Source organism: Cupressus sempervirens, chromosome 9 (genome assembly GCF_028749045.1).
Source record: "Cupressus sempervirens isolate cs-2001-9-10 chromosome 9, ASM2874904v1, whole genome shotgun sequence".
In the NCBI taxonomy this organism is placed as follows: Eukaryota; Viridiplantae; Streptophyta; class Pinopsida; order Cupressales; family Cupressaceae; genus Cupressus; species Cupressus sempervirens.
The window spans coordinates 268,226,324-268,237,203 of NC_143126.1; the positions used below are offsets into that span (position 1 = coordinate 268,226,324).

At 39.6% G+C, this 10,880-nt stretch overlaps 1 protein-coding gene across 1 annotated transcript; it reads left to right on the top strand.

Moving 5' to 3' along the window:
• The first annotated feature begins 1,014 nt into the window (after positions 1 to 1,014).
• Positions 1,015 to 2,709, top strand: LOC149538485 (uncharacterized). Its single transcript, XM_089802471.1, has one exon. The coding sequence runs from the start codon at positions 1,015 to 1,017 to the stop codon at positions 2,707 to 2,709; it is 1,695 nt and encodes a 564-aa protein (XP_089658597.1).
• Positions 2,710 to 10,880: the final 8,171 nt, after the last annotated feature.

The following is a 10,880-nucleotide window of genomic DNA, read 5'->3' on the forward strand; positions in this document are numbered from 1 at the left end:
GAGTACCCATTCAGTTTGAAGACTTGGCGAAGGTGGGTAAGCTCCAGATTTAAGTGGTCATCGTCACAGATTCTGTGGGCCCTTAAAGCCAAGGTCTTAAGGATGCCAACTTTTTGGCTGGGATGGTGATGAGAAGAGGCATGGAGGTACAAATCAGTGTGGGTGGCTTTTCAAAACACCCGACGACCTAGAGATCCATCAGATTTCTTAATGAGTAACACATCAAGGAAGGGTAACCGGTCATTGGATTCAAGCTCTTTGGTGAAAGAAATGCAAGAAGAAATACTGTTGATATGCTGGTGAAACTCCTCAAGTTTCTCCATCCCATGGGGCCAACATACATTGGTGTCATCAACGTACCGTTTCCACCATTTTGGCTTGAGGGGGAAAGAACTAAGGGCCAACTCCTCAAAATGCTCCATATAAAGGTTAGCAATCACTGGGGAGAGAGGGGAGCCCATGGCGACACCATCTACTTGCTCGTAGATGACCCCTTGGAAGGAAAAGAAAGTTGATCTTAAGCATAGATCAACAAGATTGGCGATCTCAATGTTAGTTTTGCTCTTCACCACTTCAACAGCATCATAAATAGGAACCTTGGTAAAGAGGGAGACCACATCAAAGCTGACCAAGATGTCATCTTTCTCCAGCTTGGTATCTTTGATGAAATTAACAAAGTGGGACGAATCCTTGATGAAAGTCCTGGAGATGCCCACTAGGGGGGAGATTAACTTGGCAAGATGAGCGGCAAGAAGGTAAGTGGGGGAACCTCTGGTGTCCACAATGGGTCTGAGGGGGATGCCTGCTTTGTGAATTTTTGGGACACCATAGATGCGCGGGGTCACCTCTTTGGAAGGTAAAAGTCTCTTCTTGGTGCCATCATCAAACGAAGAGGAAGAAATGGCTCCTTTGACCCTCTTGGAGATCTTGGAGCAAGGGTTAATGGAAAAGACTCTGTAGCTACCCGAATCAGAGAGAAGGTTGGTCATTTTAGTAATGTAGTCCTGTCTGCTCATGATTACAGTAGCATTGCCTTTGTCAGCTTTTACAAGAATAACATCATTATTATTCAAAAATAATAATGATGTTATTCTTGTAAAAGCTGACAAAGGCAATGCTACTGTAATCATGAGCAGACAGGACTACATTACTAAAATGACCAACCTTCTCTCTGATTCGGGTAGCTACAGAGTCCTTTCCATTAACCCTTGCTCCAAGATCTCCAAGAGGGTCAAAGGAGCCATTTCTTCCTCTTCGTTTGATGATGGCACCAAGAAGAGACTTTTACCATCCAAAGAGGTGACCCCGCGCATCTATGGTGTCCCAAAAATTCAAAAAGCAGGCGTCCCCCTCAGACCCATTGTGGACACCAGAGGTTCCCCCACTTACCTTCTTGCCGCTCATCTTGCCAAGTTAATCTCCCCCCTAGTGGGCATCTCCAGGACTTTCATCAAGGATTCGTCCCACTTTGTTAATTTCATCAAAGATACCAAGCTGGAGAAAGATGACATCTTGGTCAGCTTTGATGTGGTCTCCCTCTTTACCAAGGTTCCTATTTATGATGCTGTTGAAGTGGTGAAGAGCAAAACTAACATTGAGATCGCCAATCTTGTTGATCTATGCTTAAGATCAACTTTCTTTTCCTTCCAAGGGGTCATCTACGAGCAAGTAGATGGTGTCGCCATGGGCTCCCCTCTCTCCCCAGTGATTGCTAACCTTTATATGGAGCATTTTGAGGAGTTGGCCCTTAGTTCTTTCCCCCTCAAGCCAAAATGGTGGAAACGGTACGTTGATGACACCAATGTATGTTGGCCCCATGGGATGGAGAAACTTGAGGAGTTTCACCAGCATATCAACAGTATTTCTTCTTGCATTTCTTTCACCAAAGAGCTTGAATCCAATGACCGGTTACCCTTCCTTGATGTGTTACTCATTAAGAAATCTGATGGATCTCTAGGTCGTCGGGTGTTTCGAAAAGCCACCCACACTGATTTGTACCTCCATGCCTCTTCTCATCACCATCCCAGCCAAAAAGTTGGCATCCTTAAGACCTTGGCTTTAAGGGCCCACAGAATCTGTGACGATGACCACTTAAATCTGGAGCTTACCCACCTTCGCCAAGTCTTCAAACTAAATGGGTACTCCGATAAACAAATTTCGAAGGCCTTTGCCCAAGCTCGTTCTTTCTTCTTATCCCTCTCTGCTCCCAAACCCAATCCCTCTCCACCCCCCTCCTTTGTGTCTCTTCCCTTCGTTGATGGTGTCTCGCAAAAGCTTGCCAAGATTTTGAGTAAAAAAGGCTTACGGGTGGCTTTCAAAACCTTACATAGGATAAAAAACCGGACCCCTGCACTCAAAGACTCCAATGATGTCTCTTCAGAATCAGGAGTCTACAAAGTGTCTTGCTCTTGTGGTATGCCTTATATAGGTGAAACCGGTCGTTCCTTTAGCACTCGTATCAAGGAGCATAGTGCGAACATCAGACATGATAGGGTTCAAAAGTCAGCCTTAGCTGAACACTCATCTACCACCAAGCATCACATCTGCCTAGAAGATGCTCGTCTCTTATCTAAGGAGGACAATTATGTCAAGAGGAAACTTAAGGAAGCAATTGAAATCAATGGTCATCCCATAAACCTTAATAGGGATGAGGGATGGACCCTAAACCCCTCCTGGTTTCCGATGTTAGCCAAGTGCCATCGATCCTAGTCTCGCGATCTGCGCTCGTCCTCTGTTGTTTCTTCTTTTTTGTTTTCTCCTCTTGGTGCTGGTTGTTGATCAGTAGCAGTCCCCTGCTCCTTCCTGTTCTTCTTTTTATTCCTCTTTGGTGTCTGGCTCTCCCTCCTTGGGGCTCCCCATTTCTCTCCCTTCCCCCGAGTTTTTATTTTCTCTTTGGTTGTTGGGCTTGGCTTTTCTTCCTTCTTTCAGGTTCTCGTGCTCAAACTCTATCTCGTTTTCATTATTATTGGGGGTAGGGTTATTGTGCGTAGTGTCTTTTCATTTTTTTCATTTTTTCTTCTTAGTCTCGCCAACTAATTTCAATATTTATTTAGTTTTCATTTGTCATCCTTTTTTTGTTCTTTACTTTACTTCCCCCCCCCCTTTTTTTTCTTTTTATCTATTAGTTTTTTAATTCTTTAAAACTGTAATATTAAAAGCTATTTCATTTTATATTATTTTATCTTTTTATTTTCTTTTTCTTTTTTTGTTTAGTTTTTCATTTTTATTTCTTTTTGTTGTTAAAAATTTGTTCCCCCCCCCCCCTTTAATTGGTTTTTATTTGTTTTGTTTCTTTCCTGTCCTTTTTTCATTTTTTAGTTTTTTAACTTTATTTACCACTTTTATATATTTATTTCGTTGTTCTTTATTTCGTAATTCTTATTTTTCTTTTTATTGCATTATTTCGTTATTAGTATAAATTAGTATTTTTTGTTCTATTTTAGTTTTAGTTTTTCAATTTTGAATTTTTATGTTTTAATTTTTTGTTTTTTCTTCTCCATCTTCTCTTCTCTCCTCTACACCAATTGCCCTCTTTTTAATTTTTTGAATCCTAGTCCTTTCCCCCCCCCCCCCCTCGATCTGCGGGCTACATCAACTAACCCCACCCCCCCCCCCCCCCCCCTCTTCCTCCCTTTTTTAATCTCTTTGCTCCCTCCAATCTGCCACTTTACATTTTTTCTCTATTCTCTTGCACTCCTCATCCTGATGATGGATCACTGTGTGTGATCCAAAACGTTGATGCTTAAAAATTATGGCACAATCAAACTCCAGAAATTCTCATGATATTACTAATGGATTGTGGAAATCAAATGACATTAATTCTTTACAGTTACTCTTTCAGCCCATATTGCCAACTGTAACTTGGAATCCCATGCCCTTTTATTATCGTCCAAGGTTCTCTTAATGATTTTCAACAGACTTTTATTTGTGGACTCAGCTTGTCCATTCCTTTGTGGACGATATGGGGCAGACGTTGTTCTTGTCATTCCATATTTATCACAAAACTTGATGAATTCCTCAGACCTAAAACACATAGCATTATCTGTGACAACTTTCTGTGGACATCCAAATCTGGAGATGATATTATTCAATAAGAAATTATTTACTACTTTACTCGTTGCATTTCTGGTAGGGATAGCCTCTACCCATTTTGTAAAGTAGTCAGTAGCAACCAGAATCCAGGAATAGCCAGTACTGGACTTGGGAAAAATTTCTCCTATGAAGTCCAGACCCCATTGTTGAAAAGGTGCTTTAGTTTCAACTGGCTTCAGTGGAGTATTTCCTGAGAATTTCAGCTTCCCAACAAATCTCTGACAAGGATCACATTTTTTAACCATAATTTGAGCATCTTTGAATAAAGTGGGCCAGCAGAAACCAGCTCTCATTATCTTATGCGCAGTAGTTTTGGCCATGTAATGTCCTCCACATACTCCAGCATGCATTTCTTTCAAAATCTCTTTTGCCCTTTCTCTGTCAACACATTTCAACAGAACTCCTTCAAAGTTTCTCCACCATAAGTTATTTTGAACAATTACATACCTGATGGCTTGCAATTTAATATTCCTTTTTTCATTATCAGGCAGATGGGGAGGAACTTCCATGTGTTGCAAATAATGTATAACATTAATGTACCAGTCACACTGGTCCATGTCGCATAAATCAGTTCTGAAATCATCATTTACTAGGTTTATCTGATTAGCTTCCACGTTAGTTTTGGCCATAAGTTTGGCCAAACCTTGACCTCTGACTAACTTAGTTATCTGCATATCAATGTTAAATTCTTGGATTCTATTGATCCATCTGCATCTCCTTCCTGACACTTCCTGCTGAGAGAAAATATCTTTAACTGCAGCACTAGGTACAAAGGCAATAATAGTAGCACCTACCAAATAACTTCTGAATGCTTTTACAGCCTTTACCAAAGCATATGCTTGTTTTTCATTTATTTCATACTTCAGTTCAGCATGCTGCAGGGCTTTGCTAAAAAAGGCAATAGGCTGTTCATACCCTTCTTGGTTTTTCTGTAATAAAACTGCAGCCACAGTATGGAATGATGCAAAAGAAAAGATATGCATGGTTTTTGTATAATCTGGGGTCTTCAACACTGGAGCATTTTTTATCGCAGTCTTTATATCCTGGAATGCCTGTGAAGGTTCACCATTCCAATCTATAATAGCTCCTTTCTTGAGCATTTTTGAAATGGGTCTACTGATTTCAGCGAAATTTGTAACAAACCTCCTCAGAAAATTAACCTGGCCAAAAAAGGACTGTATACCTTTCACGTTTTTAGGTTTAGGGACTTTATCAATAGCCATTACCCTTTCTGGGTCTATTTTTACCCCATCCTTGGACACTATGTGTCCTAATAACTTTCCTTCTGTGACCCCAAACGAGCATTTCTTTGGGTTTAGGGATACCCCATATTCCAGGGCTTTTATAAAAATTTTGTTCAAGTGTTTGCAGTGATCTTCAGCCTTGTTAGAATACGCTGTAAGATCATCCTGGTACACAACCATAAATTTGTCAATATATTCATGAAATGCTACATCCATGGCTCTTTGGAAAGTAGCTCCTGCATTAATCAAGCCAAAAGGCATCCTCACATACACATACATTCCCCAAGGGGTTGTGAAGGCTGTTTTGAACTGTTCACTTTCTTTTACCAGAATTTGATTATATCCAGAAAAGCCATCCATCATTGACATCAATTCAGAGCCAGTCACTTGTTGCAACATGGCTTCCATATTAGGTAAGCCATAATTATCTTTTAGAGATGCAATGTTTAGATTCCTAAAATCCACACAAAGCCTAATATCTCCATTCTTTTTTCTTACAGGAACAAGGTTTGAAACCCAAGTGGAATGCCTAATTGGTTTGATTATTCCACCATCTCTCAGTTTTGTCAGTTCTTCCTGCATTTTTGGGGCAAGGGTGGGATTGATTGGCCTCTGCTTTTGCCTAAAGGGTTTTACATTTTCTTTCAACGGTATGACATGCTGGAAAAGATCCTCCCTATAAGCTTTAAGGTCATCATATGACCAAGCAAAAACATGCCTGTACTTTCTAAGTAGGTCAATCAATGCTTTTCTGATTTGAACTGGTAGATCTTGGCCGATGTAAACCTTTTTAGGGATTTCATTCGTTCCCAAATTCACTTCTTCTAGCTCCTGCGGTTTGGGGTCCTTTATTTCCGATCTTACTCTGTCTTGGTTATCAAAAATGTTCTCCAAGACTACCAACCCCTTAGGCATCTTATTTGTTTTTAATTGCATGATTTCTTGACCAAAAATGGTTTCCTTCCCATTTATGGTTTCAATCAGTCCATTGCAGTCCATCTCCTGCCCATGGTATTTGTCTTCATTTAGCAAAAAATTTGTGATATCTTTGTCATCTTCAAACACCTGCCAATTGTCAATGTTGTCAGGTATAGAAGGTCTGTTTTGAATCTCAATCTGGGAGATTCCTGCAAATGATATTTCTTTTGGTTTGATAGCTACATTGGCCAGAAGATCAGCCATTTTATTCTGGGTTCTATCTCTCCATGAGATCCCAAATGCATCAAAGAATTCTATTTGATCCCAGACCGCATTTCTATATTGTTTTAATCTCCTATTTTTTGAGGAGTATGTTCCTTTAATCTGAGAGATGATCAATTCAGAATCCCCTATGACACACAATTTCTTAATTTTGTGATGTGTGGCCACTTTGAGACCTAGCAGCAATGCTTCATATTCAGCAATGTTATTTGTGCAAGCAAACTTCAAGGTGAATGAATACCTGAAGGTGTTATTTTCAGGGGACACAAAGACTACACCTGCCCCTGCACCCTCTTTAGAACTAGCCCCATCAAAGAACATTGTCCACAATTTTGGTGAATTCATGCAACATTCAACCTCATTTTCAATGATATCAGGTAAGTTTTCCACTTCCTGAATAATTAATTCAACCCTGAAAGCATTAATCCCCGTGTCTAGGAAACAGGTGGTATCTTTGTCAATTTCTTCACCTAAGATGTGGTTAACCCTTGGTTCCCTATTTACCCTGATAGCTTTGTCCCCTATATGGAAAGTGGCATAAGTAAGGTCACATTGTAGGCTTCCCCCCATGGCGGCACTCCATTTTCTAGAAAGTAGCATCCCGTAATGTGGGGGTATATCCACTACAAGGACAGACATGGTTAATTCCACCTCAGGAAATGCAACCAGTTTAAATGGTAAGGCATTTATAGTACCTATTACTGGAACCTCTCTAGCATCCATCCCTCGGCATCTACCTTGCTTAGTATCCACCTTCAATCCTAGGGCTTCCATTACTTTAAAAGGCATTATAGTGTTGGAAGCTCCAGAATCTATCATACAATTTTTCAAGGTTTTCCCTTTTATGATTAAACTAAGGAAAAAAGGATCAATATCTTGTATGAACGCAACTGATGAATCATCTAAGAACATCTGAGGAATCTGGGATATAATACCATTGTCCTCTATTATTAATGGAGTCTGTTGGGCTACAGCTTGATTATCAATACTATTGTTGTTTGCTATTCCACCCAACCATGACAAAGCCTTATTTTTATGCTCTTCAATTCTAAAGAGCTCAGACAAGGGTACTTTCACAGTAATTTGAGATAACATGGCAATCATATCAACAGGTTCAACCACAGTAGGTTTTACAATAGTACCTGGGATCGGAGTCTTTTGAGTAGTGGGCACCACTTTTAGCTTGACAACATCCGGTTCTGATTTCTCTGGTTGCACTACGGTCTTTGTTGCTTCAAATTTCTGAAATTGAACCTTCTTTTTTGGTTCCCATTTCTGACCCTTGTTCTCCTTGATCTTAGACATATCTATACTGACTTTCTTGTGTTGATCATCTGTCTTAGGAGTAGTGTCTTTGATGAACATACTAGATGGCCTTCCTGCCTCATTATTTATTGCTCTATTTCTCAAATTGTAATTACTGTGGACTTGTGAAATCATTTCGGCTGTAATTCTATCAATTTCCTCCTTGGAGGGGATTCTTAGGTTTGTGAAACCTACTTCAGAAAATGTATTGCATACCTTATCTGTATCATTCTTTTCATCATTTGAGAATATTTGCTGATGATGTAACTGGTAAGAAATTCTCTGGCTAGTAACATCGTTCTCAGGTTCTTCTGAATCAGAATCTATCAAATCATCAGATGTATTCGCCATATTGCAGCTTATATCATCATGGTTTTTTTCTTCTATTTCTTCTTCTACTTGCGCTCCTTGAGCCTAGGCGAACGACTGGGCAACAGCACAATAATCAGCAGAATGAGGTGATTGGCATATAATGCACCAAGGCAAATCATCATTCATATTTATAGTATTCCTTTGCAGGGGGTCTGGGGTACCCTTATCTTTCATATTTTGGATCTGGTTAGGAACTGGTTTACCATCTTTCCATTGGGTGGTGTAAGGGTAATTCTGCATCCTAGGTTGTCTATTGAAATTGTTGTTATTCACAGGGGCTCTCTCAGTAACATTTGTCTTATTGAAATTAGTGGGATTCATTTTCTTAAGCATTTCTAAAACATGGCCTATAGTAGGTTCTTCAGGCCTTTTTCCTATGGGAGTTTTGTCACCTTCCCTTTTATTATTATTCTTAGGGTTGAAAAGCTTAGGATCATCCCTCCTCCCTAATTTTCCAAAGGCCTTTCTATTATTTTCTATATTCACTGCAACTCTATAGGCATCTCTCAGAGTTTTAGGATCCTTATCTCTCAGTTGGTAGGCCATTTTGCTATCAAAGGCATTGAAATAGGTTGTAAGACAGACGTCTTCATTTAACCGCATAAATTGAAATAGTTTGTACATCCCTTTCTAAAATCTCACATTGAAATCAAATGTGGATTCATTTGGATTCTTCTTGATATTGTTGAACTCATTCAACATGAATCCTGCATTGGTATTGTCCCCATATTGTTCCTTGAACAATTTCTCCAAATCACTCCATGAAGTAATACTATCATCAGGCAACCTCCTGAACCAATCCCTTGCATCCTCTGTGAGTGAATGCACAAATAATTTCATCACCATGTCCTCATGTTCAACTTCATAATCATTGAGCATGTCAATGAAAATTCTCAAATGTTCTTCACCAGTAACAACATTATTTCCAGAAAACTTCACCACTTTATCCCTTAAATCAAAAGATATGGGATGGGGGGCACCAGGAATACCGACAAATGATATTTGTCTATATTTTTCGAGGTATATAGGTTTCTTCTGGAAACCAGGAGCGTTAGAGGTACTAGCTGCATTAGCTTGAGTTAGGAGAGCATCTTGGGATAGCTGTGGTGGGACAAATGGGACTTGAGTGCCAATATTGGAAGATGAGGTAGGAGTAGATTGGGGTGCTTTCTGAGTCGGGATTATGGGAGCATTAACTGGTGCAAGATTTGTAGGTGGGATAGACAAACTAGGCCATGAATTCAATGCAGAATTAGACTTTATGAATTGGATTTTCCTTCTGGTTTCTGTGGCCTGAGCTTCATTTTCAACCTTCTCAAGTTCTTTTGCAAGGTCTTCCTTCTCCTTTCGAGCCTTCTCTAGTTCTAGATCTATTTTTTATATGGAGGGTTGTATAGGTTTGCTCGGTATGGCTTGAGGCTCATTTATTTGGATTCCTATAGCCTTGCCTTTCCCTTTATCTGGAACTGTTCCAGTGGGCTCTATTGGATTAACTTGAATGGGTTTATAAGCTTGAACTTGAGCAATAATTGGTTCTTGTCTTTGATTTAGGATTTTTTCCTGTTGTTGAACTTTAGCTCTTAGATTATCAATATTTCCAAAGACATCCTGATGGAGAGTGGGGGTATTCTCTTCTAATTTTTTATTTTGCTCTTTCAAAGCAGCCATCCTTCTTAGCAAATTATCTCTTTCTATTATTGCATCCAAAGTGGCTCGCTCCCTTTCCTTTTCAAGACGGATACGCTTAGCTTCTTCCTCAGCAATCCATTTCTTCAAAAATCCTATTTCAGATTGCACTTCTTTAGAATCAGCAGAGGTTGCCTCGGAATCAGCAGGATCATCTAGATCTATAAGGTTCGGTTCCATATATGGGGCTACACTGGGATTAAAAAGGTTATCAGATGAACTCCTGAATCCTAGCCTACAATTTATATCTGCTACAGGCCCTGGTCTTGGTGAAGCAATTCCCATAGTAGATACGTCTTTATCTTGAAAAACTCTCTGATCTGGTAATGGGGTACTGAAAATACCTCCTAAAATTCTTGTATTTTCGGATTCAGAACTAAGCGAAGATGATTCTCTTGCTATTATCGGTTGATAATGGGAATTTACAGAGGCATTACCTCTAGGCTTCCAAGTAGGATTTGGATCTATTCTTTTCTTATTTTGGTTCTTCCTACCACCTTGGGGTAAATCAGTATACATTGATACATCGGGATTGGCTCTCATGTAAGCCCTTGTGTTTTTTCTCTTGTCAGCCATATTCTCTTTTTGTTACAATAAGCACTAGCTTCAAAACCTTGACTGAGTCCCCACCCTTTTTTGGGAAAATATAATAACACTCCTTACTGACAGAAAGAAAACAATACATGAGCGGGAACAAAAATACGGCACAAAGAGATCAATCATTGATGTTGTAAGACTGCAACTCTTGCTTGTTAGATAAGACACTCGGATAAGCTGGATGTGTCAGTGTGTAGCAATGGTACTTGGGTTTATATCTTCTTTAGATTCTCAAGTTTTGACACTAATGAATCCCCAGCAGAGTCGCCATTTTGTTGGTGTTTTATTTTGATGTTACCAGTACTAAAACTACTAGGCGACAAAAGGCTTAGTACCTAGATATCAGTACATACACACCCTAAAGAATAGCCAATTCTCATTATC